At 40.1% G+C, this 22,287-nt stretch overlaps 2 protein-coding genes across 4 annotated transcripts; one reads left to right on the top strand and one right to left on the bottom strand.

The window, feature by feature from the left end:
* Window positions 1-3,982: 3,982 nt before the first annotated feature.
* Window positions 3,983-7,221, bottom strand: bloc1s3 (biogenesis of lysosomal organelles complex-1, subunit 3). Of its 2 annotated transcripts, none has more exons than XM_038693201.1 (4): window positions 6,823-7,221; window positions 6,548-6,734; window positions 5,342-5,442; window positions 3,983-4,916 (listed from the first exon to the last, which is right to left on the bottom strand). In XM_038693201.1, exons 1-4 carry the CDS (start codon window positions 6,976-6,978, stop codon window positions 4,731-4,733), a joined length of 630 nt encoding a protein of 209 aa, XP_038549129.1. In that variant the 5' UTR covers window positions 6,979-7,221; the 3' UTR covers window positions 3,983-4,730. The 2 variants fall into 2 exon arrangements, with proteins under 2 accessions (XP_038549129.1, XP_038549130.1); XM_038693202.1 differs by having other exon boundaries at window positions 6,865-7,219.
* A 144-nt stretch (window positions 7,222-7,365) lies between these two features.
* On the top strand, window positions 7,366-11,993 carry trappc6bl (trafficking protein particle complex 6b-like). Of its 2 annotated transcripts, none has more exons than XM_038693205.1 (7): window positions 7,366-7,593; window positions 7,938-8,035; window positions 8,236-8,303; window positions 8,403-8,520; window positions 9,274-9,357; window positions 9,534-9,627; window positions 9,830-11,993. In XM_038693205.1, the coding sequence occupies exons 2-7, from the start codon at window positions 7,940-7,942 to the stop codon at window positions 9,859-9,861; spliced, it is 492 nt and encodes a 163-aa protein (XP_038549133.1). In that variant the 5' UTR covers window positions 7,366-7,593; window positions 7,938-7,939; the 3' UTR covers window positions 9,862-11,993. The 2 variants fall into 2 exon arrangements, with proteins under 2 accessions (XP_038549133.1, XP_038549132.1); XM_038693204.1 differs by having other exon boundaries at window positions 7,590-7,658.
* Window positions 11,994-22,287: the final 10,294 nt, after the last annotated feature.

Genomic DNA, 22,287 nt, shown 5'->3' on the forward strand with positions numbered 1-22,287 from the left:
CCCAGTTTCCACTTTGTCATACTTTGTAACACTGGGGATTTTATCCTGCTGCCCAGATGACTCTTGACTTCATAAATCATATCAGGCCTGAAAGTCTCAAAGTAAGTATTTTCAGCTGAGCAGCCACCCTAAGCTTCAGTTTTCTTATTTAGGGAAGATTTTGGAAATGAGTTGGAATAACTAAATTAAGGCTAAAATCGAGTTCAGTTGTGTTTTCACACTTTCACTTTTTATCAGCCAGACTCAACTTGAGTGCTTGGTGCTGCTGCTCCCTTTAGCTCCTCTGAGGGGTTTTCCTCTTGTTTATGCTTCTGGCTTGTCAGCAAGATGCGCACTAATTCCGTGTTGTCTTGAACGCACTAGCAGTATGAAAACAAGGTTATCACCCACAGAACAGAGCAGGCTTCTCTTAAAGTAGTGTAGTTGCTTAGGCAGACCTGTGCTGTTGTGTGCAGCCTTGTTCAGCGAGCCAGATAAACTAACAGTGTGTCCTCAGGCGCCCTATGAGACAGCCACTGACCTGGCTAATATGGGTGGCTGCCCTGTGCGCCTACAACCACACACACACAAACAAACAGACTCATACACAAACAAACAGACTCATACACACAACCCTATAGTCTCCAGCATGCATCTGACTACAGCTCAAATGTCTAATCTAGTATGATTTATTAATCTAGTATCTTTCCTCCCTCCCTCGTCTCCCTTATTCTCTGTGCTCTCTGTACACAAACATTTATGATCTCTCCTCAGCGTCTTGGTCCATTGTTTGCTGCGTTCCTATTTTAGTCGTTAGTTTGCCAGCTCGAGCATTAACTCCATCCCTGGCTCCGAGCCTCAAACCACTGTCACTGGAACAAGGAAAGATGTTTTATGTAAACAGTAATATAATGTCCTACTTGCCTGTTGAGTGTGACAATTCTCTCAGAAGTTCACCCAGCCTTGAAGGAAAATACCCACTGAGTCACATAGTTTTTGTTCATGTTTATCGCTCCTAAGCTTCTTCAGATGCACCTAGGTCTCTGTTTAATGCACAAGCTACAGTGTGTCTGGAAAGAACAGAGAAGACATGAATGTTGAATGCTATTCAAATATTTATATGTACAACGAGTATGCATATACATTTTCAACGGTAATGTGGCTATACGCACATATGACAAACTGTAGAATGATGAATCTTGTGAATGACTTATCACTCATGCAGCTCTCAAAGCCTGGAGCTCAGTTAGCACAGCTGGGACTGATGGCTGTGCGCACACACGCGCGCGCACACACACACAAACTGGACAAAGAGATAATAGATATCTGAGGATCCAAGACATGCTTCTTTACCTGAAAAGCCGGTTCCTGAAATGAAGGTCGAATGTCTCTGCAGTTTCATTAAACTCATCTATACTTTTCTCATCTCTATTAGCTAGGTGCACCTAATAAACTGGAAAATGTGTGTATATTTCTTATTTGGGGTCTTAGCTAGAGTTTGACCCTCAGAGATTTGTCATTATTTGTTAACACAATGAGAGGGTGTGAATGTAACTTGTGTACTTACAAATATTGTCAAAGAGAGGGAATAGATACTTTAACACTCTTTTTAAAATTTAGGGTAGCAATTAACAATTGGAAACCAGTTGTGTTATGAACAAATATATTTTTCCTAAACCTAAAGCTACGTTTTCAGGCTAATGAAGCCTCTGTAGCATAACATGACAAATGGCTTGAAGGAACTTCCCTACAACCCTAATAAACACCTCACCCCTGCCCATCAGCTTTGCCTGTAATGATGCCTCAATGGAGTTAATTAAGGTTCTCCAATGGCAAACACACTGCCCTCCTGTCTGCTTTCAGTATGATGGGTCTCTTTTAGCTTCATACCTTTAAGCTGAACAATGAACAGTGAAACTAATTCCCTAAAGGTAACTGGAGTAGTTTGACATGTCAGTGGCTGGTAGTTTTAAGTACAATCAAATTGCTCTACGGGGAGATTCTTTATGTCGATAAGGTGCTTTCAAGCTGTCTCCACACAGGCGCACACCTTCAGATACAAAGCGGGAAATACTCTCCATCACACCTAAAGACATCAGAATAAGCAGAATGCACATACACGGAGAGACACACAAATGAAAGGGCACTAGTGACGTCACAAAGCATTTGATGCCACTTCACCCACCAAACACACACAAACAAACACATACACACACAGTGGCAGCTACCAGCCTACTATACGGCCTGACACAGAAAGAGTGGCTTGGCAGCTGAGCAGCTTCTTGGCCTTGTGTGACAGTCTGTGCCATTAGACGCACGGTGAAACAAAACCGCATTCCTTTATTCTCTCATTTCTTACAGACCTGTGGGTCTCTGGAGCACTGGTAGAAGAGGATAAAGAAGACTTTGACTGCAAGTGATACCAGTGGTGCACAGTCTTGCCCGTCATCATCCCTGTGAATATTTGGAGATATTTGTTTTGGGACTGGATGGGATTAAGGTTGAAGTAGTTTTTTACTGCGCTCCGAGAGAGTTTGAGAGAGGAGAGAAATGGAGCCCACCACACCAACGGAACAGAAGAATGACAGAGGAAAGAGAAACAGCAGAGAGGTAAATTTCAGACAAAGAATGTGTTCAGCTAACCAGAGGGAACATCACTATTTTTTACTTTCTACCAAAATACATGTTGTTTGGTACTTTTCACCACTATATTGTCATAGACAGAGAGAAAGGAATATAATACAAATCACGTGTTTATAAATAAATGACAAATAACTTATTCTTAGTGTTCTTAGTATTCTTAGTATTATTAATGGTAGAAAGTAACTAAATACATTTACTCAAGTAGTGAACCTAAATACAAATTACTCAAGTAGTGAACCTAACTACAAATTATTATGCATTATTATAGAGTTTTATAAAATAAAACTTAACTGATCCCTGGGGGTTAAAATTCACAAGTTAGTATATGGTGGAATCAAAATTAGACCAACCTTCACCAGCTGTGACAGCTGTAAGCGATGGGCACATTAATGCATCAATAATTAAACTCCAATAATATATATTATTCTGAAAGGGGCCATTTTGCATAATGACTACTTTTATTTTTGGTACGTTAAGTATATTTTGTGACCACAAGTATATTTTGATACAAATTCCTTTCTCTCTTATACTTAAGTATAATTTTGAATGCAGGACTTGTAACACTTGTAAAAGAGTATTTCTACAATTATGTAGGAAAAAGAAGGTGTGCAGATGTGGACTGAACTGCAAATGAATTGCAGTTACTGAAATTAATTGAACAGACTATAATAGGTTCAGCAGGGAAAACACCAGAAGAGAACAAGGTTTTGTATGGTGTTTTGTGAGAGTCTGAATCGATGGCGCCATCAGCTGGCTGAAACATATCAACACTAAATGTAAATCTAATCATTCCTGCTTAGAGTGCATGTGAACTGCGCACACTGGCCACACACCATCCTTGCCTTTCTGTCTCTTTCAGGTGCCCAATCCGGTCAGCGTGCTTCCTGAATCGGCCAGGTGGAAGGTGGACCCAGACCACATGCTGTGCATTGTGGGTATTGTGGGCACAATTCTCAACCTGTTGGTAGTGCTGTTAGTTTATATCTACACACCTATCTGACATGCCCCCCCCCCCCACACACACACACACACACAGTATGGATGAAACTGTTGACTGGTAGATAGGATGGACAGATGTATAAATGGGACATCATGAATGAATGAATGGATGGAAGAGACAGGATTTTGAATGTTTTAGTAATATTATGTAACAAAATTAACAGGACAGGTCAATCGTATCAGTGTTGTTATTCTGATATTATTAAGCGTTAAGAATAAGTTACTGGTATTCAGTCTTATATGACCAACTGTTGTAGTCATGTTTGTAACTGTGATTAGGTTACCTCAAAGCTAATACTTTTCCATGAGGCTGTATGTTTTGTAGATTTTTTTTGTGAATTAACAAACTTTGAGCCTTATGTGTTTTTCCAAATTTTGACTGCAATGTTTAATTCACAGATCGTCCGTTTAACAGAATTACAGTCTGTTTACAGTGCAATTTAATTTATTGGAAGTTGTGAAATCTACACCCTCACAGACCATTTTCTGCCTGTATGATTTCTTTTTTTATTCATGTTTTGAAAATAAATTGATATTTATAACTAAAACATTTCAAGCGAGAAAATTCTTCCTAACTGTTTCAATTATCTGCACCTTTATTTTCATATAATGCCATGTCAGTGAACCATCAGGGGGAGCAGCTACGGGCTCTTGCTTCTTTTACGATTTTAAAAAAAAATATAGCATGAAATACATGTACAAGTCTGCCTCTTTGAAATATCACAGAGGACCAGAAAACAGCTAAAGTATACGCCTTACAAAAGTCAGCTTAAAAGATTATGTTGAGTTATATAGGTTTACAAGTAACTGCAGGGAAAAAGTTGGATATTTTCAATACATTACTGACAAAACAAAACATGAGATGTCAGAACGTATATTTTTGTAACTCCCGGCAAATAAATACATATATAATGTGACTGTTAAATATACTGTACATATTTGTTCATATGCATAGTCACTGTTTGTAAACACTGACGTAAACACAAAATGTTATTTTTTTTCCAGCTTGAATCCTACTATCTGACATTTAAAGAAAATATACCAGTGAAGATGTTAAAACATCACTAGATTCGAATAATAACTACAACATACACAGTATATTGATTTGTTTATGTTGTAGGAGCAGTACAATTGTTTGGATTATTGATGTTAATATCAGGCAGTATTTGACAGCTGGTGATGATGTCGATCTTCTCGGACACAGCCTTCAGGTCGTCCAGGATTAGTCTGATGCTGTGGGAGACATTGATGATGGCGCTCTGCGAAGTATTCAGCTGAGCTGTTGCACTGTGCACCTTTTGCACAAAAACAACCAGAGTCAAAAAACTGCAGCCACCAAACTACTGAAATGAAAGATGCTTATCATAGGAACACTCAGAAACCTGATGAGTTAGAAGTGACAAAAGGTATGCCACTTAACATGTACCTCTTCCTGTGATTTCTATCCATTCTAACTGCCTCTGACATTATATAATACGCTTACTATGGCTAGAAGTTTGCATTACAGTATTTGTTTTCTGTACTATGCAGCATTATTCTGATTAATTTTCTTGTATAGAGCAATATGTTTGGTGCTCAAATATTTGTATTCAGTTCAGCAACACTGGAGAATAAGTGCAGAGGCTGCTGAAGTAATGGTGTAGCATAAAATACATTTTGGGAGATCTCTGTATTCCTAATTTAACTATTGTTATTATAAGAGTCAACCACATCTGCATACCTCTTTACTGGCACTGCCGTAAACCTGCCGTACTGTCTGTCCCACGTCAGAATACAGCCGGCTGTTCGATTCCTGCAGCTTCTGTTGTAAAAGGGTGTCACCTGCAAACAGAATTACACAAACAGAAATAGCTCCACGTCATTGTTTTACTTATCAGTTTGATCAAAGCCATCCATGACTAAATATTGTGGAAATAGGGCTGGGCGATATAGCCAAAATTGTTATCACAGTAAAATAAAAAAAAATCTTACCATTCGATATCAATAATTACTTTGATAAATGTCAAATCATTATTTCTTTCAAGTTTAAAGTTTGGCTTCAGTTTACTGACATAGAGGAGTAAAGTACCCAGAAAACATTCACAGTTGAGAAGCTGGAATCAAAGAACCACGAAGAATTAATCAATTATTGAAATAATTGGAGATCAATTTAATAGTTAACTAATTGTGGCATCTCTTGTTTAAAAGCTGATTTTTGCTCATGGGTAAAAGTTGAAGAAACTTGATGCCAGACAGTGGATCACTTAAAAAAATCTGAGGTGAAACATTCTAAACTATTATGATGAAACCTTTTTTCAACAAGTATGAATGAGCTAAATTAAGCAAAATCTTTTTTCAGTCCCTTTTCCTCAACAAAATAAATATCTTAATGAAAAATTAGGTGGTAATTTGTTCGTTATTCAAATTAATTAAAACAAACATGTATTTAACATTTGTTTTATTGTTATTGAGGAAACTTATAATATTATAATTATCATCATTGTTTTATTGCCAGGCCCTATGGTGAAATGTAATGAAAAAATGCTGACATGCCTAAGAATAAACTACAATTGATGATTTGTCATTGCATCTACAACTACCACTCCATAGTATATAATCTTAAGTAGGGCTACCTATATTTTTTGACGACTTGCTATATTAGTACAGTTATAGTAAGTACAGTTTGACTATGGAGGCTAACTTTTAATCTTTGTGACGAGATACTCAAAGGACCACTTTGCAGCTTTGGCAGAGCTTTCAACCACATCTCAAATCCATCTGTTTCCATTTGTACATGCATTTATTCATACAGGCAAATGATACACTCGCTGATAAAGATCATGAGATGCAACTGAAAGCCAGTAAAGTACAGTTGAGAGTATTCTGTCACACAATAAGTATTATCAGTGAAATATTTATTATTCCAATTTTAAACAGCATTCCTCACCAGACGGTCTGTGTATGGGGCTTGGCCTGTCTTCCACTATCGACTGTATATCAGGATGGTCTCTAACTACGATCAGAGGAGGCAGGTCTCTCCTGAGTATCTGGGAGCTCTCCGTGCTCAGTGCAGGGGCTCGGTCCTCCTGCTCCTCCTCATCCTCACTATCTGTTTCAGACGCCTCCCCAGGAACCTAAAAGCAACCACGATCACAGACAAAGCAGATTTTAGATTCATGACAGGAGGTCTGGAGTCACTGAATGTTGCTTGTGAACACACACTTTTCTCTCTCTCTCACTCAAACACACAGCCTTTAAGACAACCTTGGCTCCGACTGTGGCGGTTTGTGGAGCAGGCAGGGAGGTGATGTAGACCTCATCGTCAGAGTCGGTCTCAGAGGCCTCGCCCTGCACTACTATCGGGTACCTGCTGGACATGGCTGCTCACACGGACACAACGGAACTTCGTCAGCAAACGTTACATTAAAACAAAATATAGACTGGTGTTATGGCTTAACTTAATAACTACAAGTGAAACAGAGAACAAAGATCTGCTCTCGGTACAAGTTAACTCAACTTGAATCTATAATGTAAAGTTAACTAAAAGCTCAACGTTAAAATATACAGTCCAAAGAATCCCAAACTGTCAAACCTCCTCTCTGTCAATCCAAAAACACTGATCACATGAGCGATAGGGAAGTGGCTTGTTTATCAACACCCAATCCGATCTGAGCTATAATGTCACATGATAAGTGACGTTTCATGCCGCGATTGGAAGACATGCCAGTTTACGTAATCATGAGCTCATCTCATTTGTTTGTAATTCCTACCGGCCTACACCGACATTACTCCATGGTGCGGGGTTTACCATCACAATAGGTTAAATTACTGGATGTTTGATTTCCTTGCATGCCCTTAGTGGTCGTAGAGCATGTAATACGCCAACCCCGGGTGCTTTCCCGCGTCATTTCAGGGATTAACTCCCGCTATTTCCGCCTACGTGAACACCACGAGTACCCTGGCATTAATATCGAGTGCAACCCCGGAAAGCAGGTTTGTGTTTACCCCTTGTTCTATACAGTTTATGGTTTACTGTGTAGCCTACGGTTATTTCACAGGTACAGTAAATTAAACTGTTCAGTCTGTTTAATGTTTTAAGGTTAACTGCAAGCTATGTAATAAATACATGCATTGCTTTGTCCTCATTCTCTCTCATTTGCGAGAAATCCCGTTATCATGCTAGCAAACAACACTAACGTTAGCTATCAAGCTAACTGTACATTTAGCGTTCATATTGTTGTTACTTGCGATTTGAAGCACGGCTAACTAGGTCGAGTGAAACTGTTTTACTTTAGCGTTATATTGGCCTGTATGTTTGACTTGTGTGTGTTTGTCAGGAATGGCAGACGAATCTCTGTTTGACTTCCTCCATATGGAGATCGTGTCACATATTTACAAGGAGCAGCAGTCCAGTAAAGGAGAGATGGACAACAAGGTGTGTTCAAGAAAGGCACGAATCAATCAACTGACACACGATGTACAGAAGAACATTAGCCATTAGCCACTGTCACCATCCACTGTTAATCATAATGGCCCTACACTAGCACAGTATTACAACATTCACTGTAACGTACAGCATACATGTACAAAGCTACTTCTTGTCCAAACAGCTAATAAACTACTTCTTCTCTCCAGGACAGAGCTGCCTGTGTTTCTGTCCTTGAAAGCATGGGCTTCAGGGTGGGACAAGGACTCATCGAGAGGTAGACGAGCACTCACGTATGCGCAACAGTAAATGGCAAGCTGTGTGACATGCGTCCTCACTTATGTTAAGTGCCTGTGTCAATGTTTGCTCTGTCTAGGTTGGCCAGGGATTCTCCCAGCTTCAAGGATGAACTGGATGTGATGAAGTTCATCTGTAAAGACTTCTGGACAAAGGTGTTCAGGAGGCAGATCGACAACCTCAGAACAAACCATCAGGTAAAACAAACGCGTCAAGTAACAATATGTGGTCTACACCGAAAGATCGAAGGCACGCCACGCTTTCGGTTGCGTGTGATTTCTGGTTTCGCAAGCTGAGTTTCAGATCAGTGGTCTTTCCACCAACAGGAATTTGGATCTCTTTTATGAAAATGGGACTGTAATAGATTCCTGTTTATCATGACAGATCATTATGGCAAGGATGAGCTTGGAGTATCTTTTCATTCATTTTATTCAAAGCGACTTACAATTGCTAAGTATGTCACAGGTCACACGCCTCCGGAGCAACTAGGGGTTAAGTATCTTGCTCAGGGACACATTGGTGGATGTATCACAGTGGGGAATTGAACCCGGGTCTTATCCGCTGCGACATCACCAACCTTAAAAAAATCTTAAATGTTAATCTTCAATAAAACTTTTTACGGTCATAGATTCATTAAATCCCTGCTAAGTTATAGGACACCTTGTTGGTAAATTAAGAAATCAAAGCTGGAGCCGGTAACAATTGAACAAGCAATGCAAAACCTTCTGCGTCTCTTTCTCCAGTGCTCGTGTCCCTCTGCTAAGCCCCATCCAATGGGGCGCCAATTATCTGTCTCACGTACTACTGTCAGGATATAGTAACAGTTTTTGCAAAAAGTGTTTTGTTTTTTTTAAGAATTCCCCACTGCAAGTATATTAAAGCATATTCAGTGTTGGTTGAAATGTGTTATTATTGGTTATTACTACACATGCATTTATTCTCTGCCATAGGGCACCTATGTTCTGCAGGACAACAAGTTTTCTCTGCTGACTCAGCTCTCCTGTGGAAAACAGTACCTGGATCAGGCTCCTAAGGTTAGTATACACTTCCTCTCTCTCTCACTCACACACACACACACACACACACACAAAGAGACGTTCCTACTGCTGTCCCCTGGGAATCAACTTTAAGTAGGCCCTTTTTGTTATACAGCCAAAGAATATCAGTCTCATTGTGGCTAAGGCTCGTGTGTGTGTGTGTTTTTTCTCAGTACCTCGCTTTTTCGTGTGGCGTGGTGAGAGGAGCGCTGTCTAACCTAGGTCTGGACAGCGTGGTGACAGCTGAGGTCTCTGTTATGCCATCCTGTAAGTACCCTCAGAATACCAATCAGAGATTTTCTTTATTGTGAGGTGCTCATTGGCTTGTAGCCAAACTGTTGTTACTTATGTGAGCTGTCAGAGTGGTTGTGTGGTCAGGCCAGGACATGTTGGTCAGATCCATAAGGTTACATGAGTACTGTAATGGTCCAAAGAAATAGTTTACCTCTCCTTCATTTTGTCCTGCCAGGTAAGTTCCAGGTGGTTATCCAGAAGTTGTGACCTGCTCATCTCCACTGCCCTGGTACTGATAACAGGGCCCTGTGGGTTTCTGTTGATCCTAAAGAGAGGATAGAAGTTCCTGTGAGCAGTCCAACCGCAAAGGGAATCAAACGCCATCCTGATTTCCACAACTGGGATAAACATGACTAGTGACTAGCCACGTTCTGCTCACTGCCAGGTACCCCTCACAGAGCAACATGGGTTAGCCAGGGCTGACCTTTTACCTGTGGTACTCTATATAGAACAATACATGTTTTGTTCCTTTTGCATCTTGGTTTTGATAGAGGTTATTTCCCATCTGAGTGAAATTATGTATAATGTTCTCAACTTTAGGTTTCACTAAATAAGTGGAGCCTGGCCCCGCCTGAGCCCACTTGGCTGAGCTTTGAAAATAAATAGCGAGTGTCAGTGGCTGTGAATACAAAAATGTGAATGTATAGTAAATCACAAGGTTGTTCTTTGTAATGTGTTGCAATGTCGAGTGCCCAAATAAAAAGAACTGAGTGCATACTATTAAATAATTGAAAATGAAACAACCAGCAGAATCTAGGATAAGATATCATTTTGGATGATATTTTAGGACTGCCAACTGCCATTCCATCTCTTCTAGCATCCCTCCAAATAACAGATAGTGAGCCTTTCAAAATCATTACACCTGGTACGTCAACAGCTCCTGGTGCTTTGCTCTGCCTTGAAGCAGATTGCCTTTAGGAGCTGGGAGTTTCATGACGTCATTTAAATTTCAGTTCATTTTAAGGAAAATGCAAATCTAGAATACAGAAGTTTTCGTTTAATTACGTTATATTATTAGGCGTGATAACAGTTTCAGGGCCTCGTTTTTCTACAAAATTGAAGGCTGAATAGCATCTACGGTACTTATCACTCTGTTCCTCTGAAGTGATATTATTGACATCACATTTCAGAACTGACCTTTGGACAGCATTGATATGTAAATGTTTAGTAGTGGGATTTTCCTAGCATACAGTAAGTTGCAAATGTGACTGAATCACTTTGTAAAGTTTTCAAATCATTTCACATGGATTTATGGGTTACATTTGTTAATGGCACCTTGCTTTGTATAAAAGTGTCCTCAAACATGAGTCTTAAATCAGCTGTGAGGCCATAAGAATGTGCAGTTTGTTTTATTATATCTTCTGTAAACATTTTCTCTAAATGGAACCATAATGTTGTGAGAGGAGCACCTCAAGGCCCGTTCAACAAGAAACGCATATCATCACATTGATACAGTGATAAAGAAATGAATCTGTCTGGTAGATGCTGTTACCTCTTTTTGCCACTAGAGGGACACATAAAGCTGTCTCTATTTTCATGTTACCAATTTACTGATTTATCATGTAGGCAAGTTATGTCCAGAGTCTCCTACTATTTTCTACCTTGTTCTCTCAAATCTCTAGTTTATCTTTTTGATATACACCCAGTGTTTGTCTGGATCATCAGTTTCTTCTAGTAATTCTTCAAATGCTTTGTTGTTATTACAATTCATATGTGATAAAACAAGATGTGTACATACCCCTTTCACAAAAATAATCAACTCTATTTTCATTTTATTGACGTCAAAAAAAGAATTAAGGTCATGTCGTAACATGACAAATTATGCCAAGAATGGTGGTGTAATCTTAACTTTTTGCCCTTTTATTACTCCTCTGCGTTTCACATTTCACTGTGCAACAGCAGGCCCCTTCCCCATAACCTCTGCTTAAGTTATTAATATTTCTTTCATGTTGTTTATCCATATCATGAGGCTAGTATTAAGAGCTTCTACTGTATGTGAGTGTGCTGTACTTGTCAGATATTCAGTATCAAAGTTTTCTGTCCCAGCAGGCCAATCTGTAACTTCAGTTTTGAAGAAAACCATGGTTAATCTGAGAACAAGTTTACCAAATTTCAGTAAAATCCAGATTAGTCAGATTAGGTACAATAATTTACACTTTAGATATTAACCCTCTGGATTTTCCTTATAGTTGACATTACTTCAAAAGTTCATGGATTATGGTGCTCTCTCTGCTTTTTATTTTTGTCTCTGCTCTAATAAAGTACACCCGACGGTGTTCCAGTATTCCACTGCCATCAATGTAATAGTTTCACACAATAAAGGTCATTCCATGTATCCACATGTGTTCCCAATTGTCATAACTTCCAATATTTGATACAACATAAAAGTTTTATTTTACTGTACAAGGAGAAACCCTAGCCCAGGTACTTCATTGGATATCTGAAATAATAGCTACTGTCATGAATGACAACATCAGAGTGGAATTTGCATGTAACAGGGCAGTCAATATTGTGGGGCAAAAATCATGCTCTGGCCAAATGATGTGGACAATAAAGTTTAGAAAATTGTACAGTACATCTAGACAAAAGAGCTGCAGCTAATATACAGGCAGGTATCCTGTATGTTTTTCTGAAGTAATGGCAAGGATATGTATTTGAAAGTTTCATTTAGTAATTTGATTTTAAAGTTTTTCCACTCCTGCAAAAATGTTTTGGTTAATAAAGTATGCACCGACATGTTATTTCTCTCTTCTACAGACAGTGTCACCACATCTGTTTAGAGGCTCCTTCTTTTCCACTAAGCTTGAAACAACAACCACCCAACTCTGAGCAATGTTTGTTCATAAACCTGTTGTGAATTAGTGAGAGGAGAGAAAGAGCATGATTTGGGCTGCATCTTAAAGAAGCACTCCACCAATTTTACCCATGACAAATTCCTGCATTACAAACTGCCAGTATGGAGTTAGGGAGGGACAAAGGGTCCAATAGGAGAGTTGCTGTTGATTGCATAGAGAGAAGTTTAGGGACTTGACCCATGCTAGGGACTAAAAGTCCAGACACCCTGGCCTCTGCGACATTGTTTTTGATAATTTTTTTAAATCTGTAAATTGCAAGTCTGCCAACTTCACGGATGGGCAATACTACATTGCTGGAGTACCCTTTTGATATATGATTAACTTATTTGGTCTAAAAATGTGGGTTAGCACTCAAACTGAGTTATGTCCTTAAGTCAGTATGGAGGCCCTCAACACAAGAGTACTTGAATGAGCTTAAGAGTTAAAGATAAGTTGAATAACCGGCCTGGTTATAAGCAGACTGCCACTCAGTCCCAGCTGATCTGCATATTGCATCGTAGGTGACAGCCAGATAGTTTGGTTTTTGGAACTTCTATACAACTGTAGGAACAAAACAGTCAGGGAAACTGAGTGAGGTGTCTGCATAAATGTGCAGCACCTGACTAGAGCCCACTCTTTTGCCCATTTGTTGCAACCCGTTAAACACTTCTGGAAAGAAGGGGGGGGACTCCCTAAGGAGGCATTAGAGAGATAGCCTGGGAGGAGACAGAATTGTAGAAAGTCGGTGGAGGAGGGTGAATTTGAGAGAGTGGGCAAGAAGAAATGAGATGAAGAGAATTAAGAGCCTCTACAGGAGGCTGGAGGAAAATGAAAGGCAGAAAAGAGAAGTTTATTAGAGGTGGGAAGAGTAGAAGAGGGCACAGTGTAGGAAAAGAGGAATATGGATACCTTTACGTAAATGTCTCAGAAACTGTATGAAGTGAGGGAAACTGAAGACTCAAGTGAAATTGAGGGATGATTGTGAGAGTTCAGCAACAGCTGTTTTGTGCTGCTGTACACGGCTCCGCTCCAGTCCCTCCTACTCCACCATGCATCACAATATCACCCAACACATTCACAAAGAGGAGCGGTGAATGGAGGGAGGGAGGGCAGAGCAGAAGAAGGAGGGGCAAGAAGCAAGAAAGGAGGTGTTGGGGGTTTGCAAGTAAAACCTGCATTCATCCTCTCGATTTGATGACTTGCTTAAATTCAGCAACAGTTTTTCACATAGACTGGTTGAAGTCTTTTGTAGTGTGAGAACATGACAGAGACTATCGATCTGGGTTAGGATTCCTGGAAGCACCTCACCTCATTTCAATTCACTTTAGTTCAGTCGGCAGACACAAACTGAAATCACCAAATCGAGTATAAAATAATTGTTGAACCCTGAAAATTTGGTAATAATAAGCTGATAAAATGATAAAATGAAATACTGAATTGGGGTCCAAAACAGTGTATATCAAGTAGTAAACTGATCAATCTGAACAACTGTATACATCCACATGTCCTAAAACAGGTATTAGTACTGCATAAGAATCAGAATTTTGATGCTAACAGAAGGATGCTATCACTGAAGTGCACTGTAGCCAAATAGCAATTTATTCCTAAATAATTTGTAGTATAGTATATAAGACGGATATTTAAGTAAAGAATTAAGTCTCACTGCCTCAAAAGGCTGGCCTTATTTTCCTCAGAGCATCCTAACAAATCTACAGATGACCATGTTAGTACATTTAATAACCTGTATGATCTCACAGGAAGCCGCCCACTTTCATTCTCTCAAATTATCCCATCACTTCTTTATATCACTACTTCTTTTTCGCAGGTTCTTTTCTGAACCCACAATTACTTTTCCCCCCTTCCTGCCTACTCATTCAACTTCCTCCACCCATGCATAGTAAGAGTGCGATGCTCTGCCTCACAAACAAACTTTGTCTCTTTGGGCCATATGTTGACCCGTGGTGGACCTGAATACAGCCATCTGCCTGCCTTTCCTATGTCCCACAGGGCAAGAGTGTGGGAGAATGTCTATCAGACACAATACAGCGCGCACACATGCACACAGAAACCATACGAGCGCACACATGCCTTTAACCCCTTCGCGGCCACTAATCACTCCCAGACAGCCAACCCATCTCATGTTAACAGTGACAAGATAATAGCTCTTGTGTGTGTGTGTGCATGAAAGAAAGATTTCCGGAGGGTCAATCATGAGCATGTATCTTTAGCCCCCTTGTTTTTTTGTGGTACATTGTGAACGGTGGAAAAAAATACTTACTTACCTACCAATTACTTTTTTTAAATGATAGTGATGAAATCCCATATTCGCTCGATGCAAACATTCTTCACTAACTTCATGTAATCAAGGTAATTAAGACCACAGTTTTTGTTTTAAATTATTTTCTTGACGCCTTCAATGACGCCTATATTTCCCTGACATCTGGAGACACAGTTGCACAAAATAAATATAGTTTGATTTAATAAGGGCCAATGAAGTTTGAAGTGTGGTTTAACTTGCTAATTGCCTCTACAAACTCAACTCTGTTGCTCGCCACAGTTACAATATATTAAACTACTACTCAGCTGCTACCAAGAGCACAGATCTAATTACAACTTACAGGGGGATCACAAACATAGAATTTTCTCAATGTAACATTAGCTAGCAAACTAGCAATCTAGCTACCTCTCAATATGGATCTGGCTGGGGATAAGTTATTTCGCTTGGGTATGTAAACACAGTCTGGTTACGTTTTTAAGGCAACTCGGAACTCGTAAATTTCCGACTTCCAACTAGAAAAAGCACAATTGAACGCCACTTAAAGTTGAATTTCCTACTTATGAAGTGAGTAAAAATATGTTCCCCCGACTTCATGTGTAGCAGCTGAATGAAGTCACACAACAATGGCAGCTCCCCTGGAAGCACACATTGTCTATGGTAAACCATAAACTAAAAAGTAACAAAGTATATTTGCATGTATTTGAATTACAATAACACAACCTGTTCTGCATGTACATTGATGTAGAAATATGTTGCTAGGTAGCTGGTTACACTAAAGAATCTCTGAGTCATCTTCTCTGCACAAAAGTTGCAGCAAAATGTAAAAAAACGCCAAAACATTTGAAATCATTAGAAAGTACAGCCTACAACATTTACTGACTTTTGAGGATTACCAGCTGATGTAGACGGGTCCACAGTTAACAGTAGTCTATTTATGTTTTGTTGTATTTACTTGTTTTCATTAAAACGGCACCTTTTAATTAATCTAATTTTTTATACAGTCCATGATTAACACCAAGGGCACTGCTGAGGGTGCAACTGTGTACAATTGACAAAGAACACTTTGAGGTTCAGAAGTCTGATATTTTAACTTGGATATTTTAACTTGGAAATTTTCCGACCAGTCTGGAACACAGCATAAGTGAGCAGGATACATGGGGGGACATAAATTAAACCTTCAAAAAGTGTTTACTTGTGAATTATTTCAAAAGTGGAGTCGGCTTATATAAAATATATATTGCCAATTACATAATTTAAAAAGAAATTGTTCATGGGGGGGGGGGGTCAACTTTTGTTTGTTTTTCAGAAGTTGGAGGGCTGCTATGTAGAGTGTAGGAAGTGGAGAGATGAGGGGTGAGGGGATGTAATTGAAGGAAAGGGGAGGAAGGATGGAATCAGTGGCAGTGAGGGTGAAGGGAAATGGGTGGGGGCCCAGGATCGGTCACCCCAAACAAAAGACTTCTTATCTGCTGTCCTGCAGCAGACTGATTGTGGCAGAAATGACTCAACAAACATAAAATTTGTATGAAGTCATGAAACATCCCCACGACCCTGTACGCAGGATAAGCGGTTGACGATGGATGGATGGATCGTCATGAAACATTCCCATCTTCTTCTATGGTGTCCTTTTTTAGAATGTGAGACCAAGCTGTAGGCTACTTTAACTTCAAGACCTCAATTTAGCCCTCAAAGGCGTTTTCAAAAGACACCCTCTGCATTGTATTAATAATTTATAGGCTACACTTCACTCCTTTTATTCGTGCCACCAGGTTTTACTCATTCATGGATCAATCAGCAACACTGATCTGTAAGGACATACTTTCAACTGAAGCCAGGCGCGGAAGACATTTTCGCTTAGGGGTGCTGCATGGTAGAAATGCGCATATGACACGACTGTGTGTGGGGCACGCACTTAGCCTACACACTTTCCTTCAACACAGCATTCATGCCAATAAAGCTAATTTGAATAGAATTGAATTGAGTGGTTACAAGCATTGTCGTATGAGGTCAGGAGGTCCGGACCTCCGTAATTAGGCATATGTAGGCCTATGTATAAATAAAATCATTTGAATAAAAACCATTGATAACACGATCACCTCAAATGAAGGCCATGCAGGCGCAGCTGGTTACATCCCCTCATTTCAACTTGAAAAACTGTTCCACAAAAACTGTGTCTATGCAATAGGCTAACTAGCAACGCTGTTTGCGGGCCTACATTTTTTTTAACAATTTTGGGCTGGGTAGTGCATCTCCCCATTAGCCTGAGGCAACCAATCAGACAGAAAGCGCTTTGCAGGTTTGAAAACGCGAGGCTCACAGCAATGACTTTTTTTGGTTGAATTTAGAGAAAAAGAGCAGTGCGCTGCGTTTTTTTATGTTGCTAGACAACCACCGAATCAGCTGTCCTGTACGTCTAATCAAAGATTGTAGCGCCAGCCCTCTGAAATATTGATATTGATCACAACTCACAGGTCTGTGTCTTTTGTTGCTAAAAACATCTGCTTTAAAAAAAATAGACAAATGGAGGGTTGCTTGCTCTGGCATCGAGAGGTGTACAAACACACAGGAGACAGGAAAACGGAGATACGTGTGAGAGTAACATGGGGTAGGACGCCCCCCCCCCTCCCCCAGTAATTTCTCAACCTTTCTTCTGGCTGCCCCTAGTCTCACTGAACTAAAAATGTTCTCTGTTTCATCACAACTTTTTAAGTTGTTTATACATTGTCGTTGAAATACATTTTAGGCAAGCTAATAACATAAGGCAAGGCAAGTTCATTTCTACAACATAGGTCTATAATCCCCTTGCTTTTAACCAGGTAGGCTACTTGTAGTTTATTTTATCTGTAATTTGGACAAATTAAAGTGATTTCACACCATCTTACCCCACTAGGTGGGGAAAATGCTTTTCTCCTAAAATTTACATTTGATTAAATTCAAATAAGTTTCCCAACTGTAGGTGTTTATTATAAACACATATAAAACATTATTTTATGAGTCAGCAAATAGAGATTGAGCTTAGGGGGGCGTCTTACCCCACTCTACCCAACCCTGGTGAAGTTAGTTTTAAGTTGGATATTCGACAGACATTCACCCAGGATCCTGTGACGGCTTCTTACACAGTTGCTCACCTCCGATAGCTCGCTTTTAACCACAGGGGGTCAGCTTAGGGACCATCAATAAATTACAATTGTTAAAATAGTGTTATGGGAAAATCATTTATTTCAATAGCTTCCATGTCATGTGATTCAAAGACATCAAAGCAATGCCCGAATTGTAGTACTACATTAGGCAAATCAGACACACCTTGTTATATTAGATTTGAGTACTTGTTTTTATTTTATATTAATATTTATTAATATTTTATGGAAGAAAATGCCCCTTTTTTTTCAATAGCTTCCATTTCATGTGACCTACCTACTCCAAACCAATGCCAAATTGTAGTACTACACTAGGCAAATCAGACACACCTCTTCATGTTAGATTTGAGTACTTGTTTTATTTTAACACTATTTTAACACTATTTTAACAATTGTAATTTATTGATGGTCCCTAAGCTGACCCCCTGTGGTTAAAAGCGAGCTATCGGAGGTGAGCTGGTGGTGCGTTCCAGTTGACATGGGAAGTCGTAATTTCCGAGTTCAAAGGTCAAAATTTCAAAGGGAATGCCCCCTTAAGTCGGAAGAACCCGCTGACTGTATACAGTATATGCTGCGTTCCATTTACCTCGGAAGTCGCAGGTCGGAGCTGGGAATGACGTCACACCCGAGTTGACGGCGTTCCAGTTAACAAGTCGGAAAACCTCGCTCGGCCAGCTGTTAGTTTACAACTAGCCAGGTTAGCTACTGATATGCCAGTTGATTTTAAAAAACGCATTGTACGGTATTTACTCATACTAAACACTGTAGCAACACGTCCACAGACAGCAGCTGGACAGCACTTTGTGTATGAACATTTATATGAGTCACAGGTATACAGAAGTGCTAATAAACAGTATAAACTACAGCTTTCACTAACTGTTGATACCCTGACAGTAGTGTTGTGTCGTTCAAAGAATGTTACGTTCATAAGACCTTATCGTGTGTATGACTCGGGAGGAACGGGTTGTCTCAGTGAGTGATTCATTCATTTTCACTCTTACGTTCACTCGTCACACGTCAGCTGCATGGGCTCCGTCAGCACAGGAAACAGTATTGATTAGTTCACGACTCTCAACCATGCTCTCAACTGTCTGTTTGAGTCGTTCATATGTCACGTGACAGCTCGGCTACAGAGCTGTGGTGAGCAGGCAGCACAGGAAGCAGAATTGATTAGTTCAGGACTCTCAACTGTGGGTCTGTAGGTCTGAGTCGTTCATTTGTCACATGACAGATACTGTGGAGCAGGAATGAGCGACTCGTTCACCGTTCACATGGGTCCTCCTCAGTCTTTCGTTAATTTGGCTGTGGCTCAGGAGGTAGAGCGGGTTGGCCGTTAATCGGAAGGCTGGCGGTTCAATCCCTGGCTCCCCCTAGTTGCGTGTCGAAGTGTCCTTGGGCAAGATACTGAACCCCGAACTGCCCCTGGCGGCTTAGCACTTAGGCTCAGTGTATGACTGGTGAATGCAGATGTAGTGTAAAAGCGCTTTGAGTGGTCGAAAAGACTAGAAAGGCGCTATACAAGTACGGAGCATTTATATTTGCATTCAGGCAGGCAGGTCGGCTGTCAGGTAACAGTCACTGGACTGACATTATATAGCTATTTTGTTAATTATGTGACATTTTATAAAGCATAACATTATTACAGCGCAGTGATGTTGTTTTAACACAGCTGCACCTTAACTCTAGTCCTGTTAGTGTTTACAGCTAACAGCTGATGAGAGTTGTTCTGGGTCCACTTCAGAGCCTTGGCAGGGTTCTACCGGGAGCCGAATTACCTCAGAGGTTGTCTCCTCTCCAAAACAAACAGACCCGGTCATTAAAACATTAAAACACAGCCACGTAGCAATGTTAGCGTTAGCTCTGTAAACAGCTAACAGCTGATGCGGTCCGCCAGACAACACAACGTAACTTTTACTTTTTATTTACCAACAGAGCCGTGCTGTTGTTTCACAGCTCATGACTGGTGAACAACTTGGCCGTGTTTGAGAGCGATGTGCTCATGTGTGTTTCTCAGAATTCGGACCTGATGTGGCCCATTCTGCGTCCAGAACTGCCAAATTGCTGCGTTTACATGTGTTTATTTCTTTGTTCCTCTCTCTGTGCTGGAGTTCTTGGTGGCTTGATCCAGATTATTATTAAATTGGTTGAATTTTATTGAGTGTGTTTATTCATATAGTGTATCAAGCTTATTACTTCAATATATTTACTGCAAATCTGATATTAATATTTTACTCATTAGGCTACTGTATGAATGAGCACATCAGAGATAATGATAGTAATTATATACATAAGCCTTTATATGGCTGGTCTGGTTGTATACTCGGGAAAGATTGTGCCAATGGAAGGATTTAGCCGGAGTAATGGTGATTACATATTGAACATATTTCTGTGGTTTTTACATGGTTTGAATTTGGTTGTGGGCCCAGGGGGGTTTATATAATGATGATATACAGTAATCAAGAGGTGAATTTTTGCATTATACTTTGTCAAATAAAGCAAGTCAGGCAGCCTTCTGTGTTTGAGAACGGCGCTGTTTTTTAATCGCCCACTAGAGGGCTGCAGCGCCACAATAACCAGCCTGGTTCAAATGAACGAAATGACTCAAAAAAAGATTAGTTCATTTTAATGAACGACATTTGAATGAACGAGTCTGTCAAAAGATTCGAACTTGCCATCACTACCCGACAGCCATCTTGGATCACGAAGTTGGGGTAGTGCTGTAGTTTACACTGTTTATTAGCACTTCTGTGTACTTGTGACTCATATAAACGTTCGTACACAAAGTGCTGCACAATGTTTTTTTAATCAACCGGCGTATCAATAGCTAACCTGGCTAGTAGTAAAACAATCAGCTGGTTGAGCGAGGTTTTCCGACTTGTCACTGGAACGCCGTCAACTCGGGTGTGACGTCATTCCCAGCTCCAACCTCCGACTTCCGAAGTAAATGGAACGCAGCATAACCGCGTTTATACTGCCGACACTGGGTGAACTGAGTAAGAAGCCGTCACCGGATCCTGGGTGAATGTCTGTCGAATATCCAACTTAAAACTAACTTCACCGCCGTCTCTAACCATGAGACCCTCAGAAAAGGAGACACCGCTGGTAGTACAGCTGGTCCAGCATAGCTTCGTCTTAATGATGGTTGGTTTAAGGGTAAAACGCTGTGCGCATTTACGCACGGGAAACAGCAGCTTAACTTCATATTTAAATCTCCCGACACGCAAATAGGATCAGTCAGAATCTAACGTTAATTAATGTTCTGTGTTCTTCTACACATCCAAAAGGTCTCACACAAAGTCCAGGTTCATACAGAGAAACTGTCTGGAGTAAAGCGGCCGTCCTCCTCATCAATCCTCAGCTCTATCAGTATGTCTATTGTTTGTTTTTACAAGCTAAAATTTGAATTCCGTTTCCTCTGTCTGTCCTGTCAAGTTTATAGACTATCAACAGTTTTTAGTTTTGCTGCATATATGTCCCACGGCATTTGCTATGATATTACTGTGCCCTTGGAAACGTTTTAAATGACTGACAGCAACCTCTCTAATCATGAAAGTAAACCGTTAAAGATCTGAGGAAAGAATTAGGCTAGTTGGGTTGAGCATTATACCAATAACTTCTATAATCGTGACAAAACAGTGCAAACAGCTGCTGACGTCAAATTATTAGGCTGTAATATAAACCAGTGCATCCTCTGAATTCAGCACTAACCTGCTGTATTTTATGTTCTCGTTCAGTAACAGTAGTGCCCATTGTGTAGTCTGCAGATGTAATTTGCACAGTGTTCCTCCCAGTCAATAGGGGGTGCTGTTACACCCTCCGCACCCCCCTTCCCGCGCGCTTGGCTTGACTGAGGCGGCACCATAGGCTAAGGTCCTTTCCGAAACTAGAACCCTCGCCACCACTTCCACTCTGACACAGAGTGAACTCTGGTCGGAGTCAGGCCAAACAGAGCTTCCTAACCGACTGTAGGGTTCAAATACAGCAACAACTTTCAGACGAACTACCCTCTCTCCCCAGCATACATAGGATCTGCTAAAATAGGCGTATCAGATAAACAACAGTGGTATTAAGATTCAGGATTGATGTTGAGGAAAAGTGTGTTTTTTGCAGTAACGAAACTGAAAGCATTTGTCATTCATTTTGTTTGTGTTCGTGTTGAACATGACTTTACATATTTACAAAAAAATATTTTATGAAAAGATTGATATTCATTGTAAAGGAAAGCATATAGGCCTATATTTGAACCTCTTTAACTTAGCCTATGTGAAAAATGTTACATTCACAAATACAACATTTCAATATAAATCGTATGGGATATGTTGTTAACCTGTGAACGGTGACTTGACAATGTTAGGGTAGTTTCAAAATAAAAAATCCTACATGT

This window comes from Micropterus salmoides, unplaced genomic scaffold, assembly GCF_014851395.1.
Source record: "Micropterus salmoides isolate LMB-PRFRI ecotype aquatic unplaced genomic scaffold, ASM1485139v1 Ms_hic_scaffold_3, whole genome shotgun sequence".
Classification (NCBI taxonomy): Eukaryota; Metazoa; Chordata; class Actinopteri; order Centrarchiformes; family Centrarchidae; genus Micropterus; species Micropterus salmoides.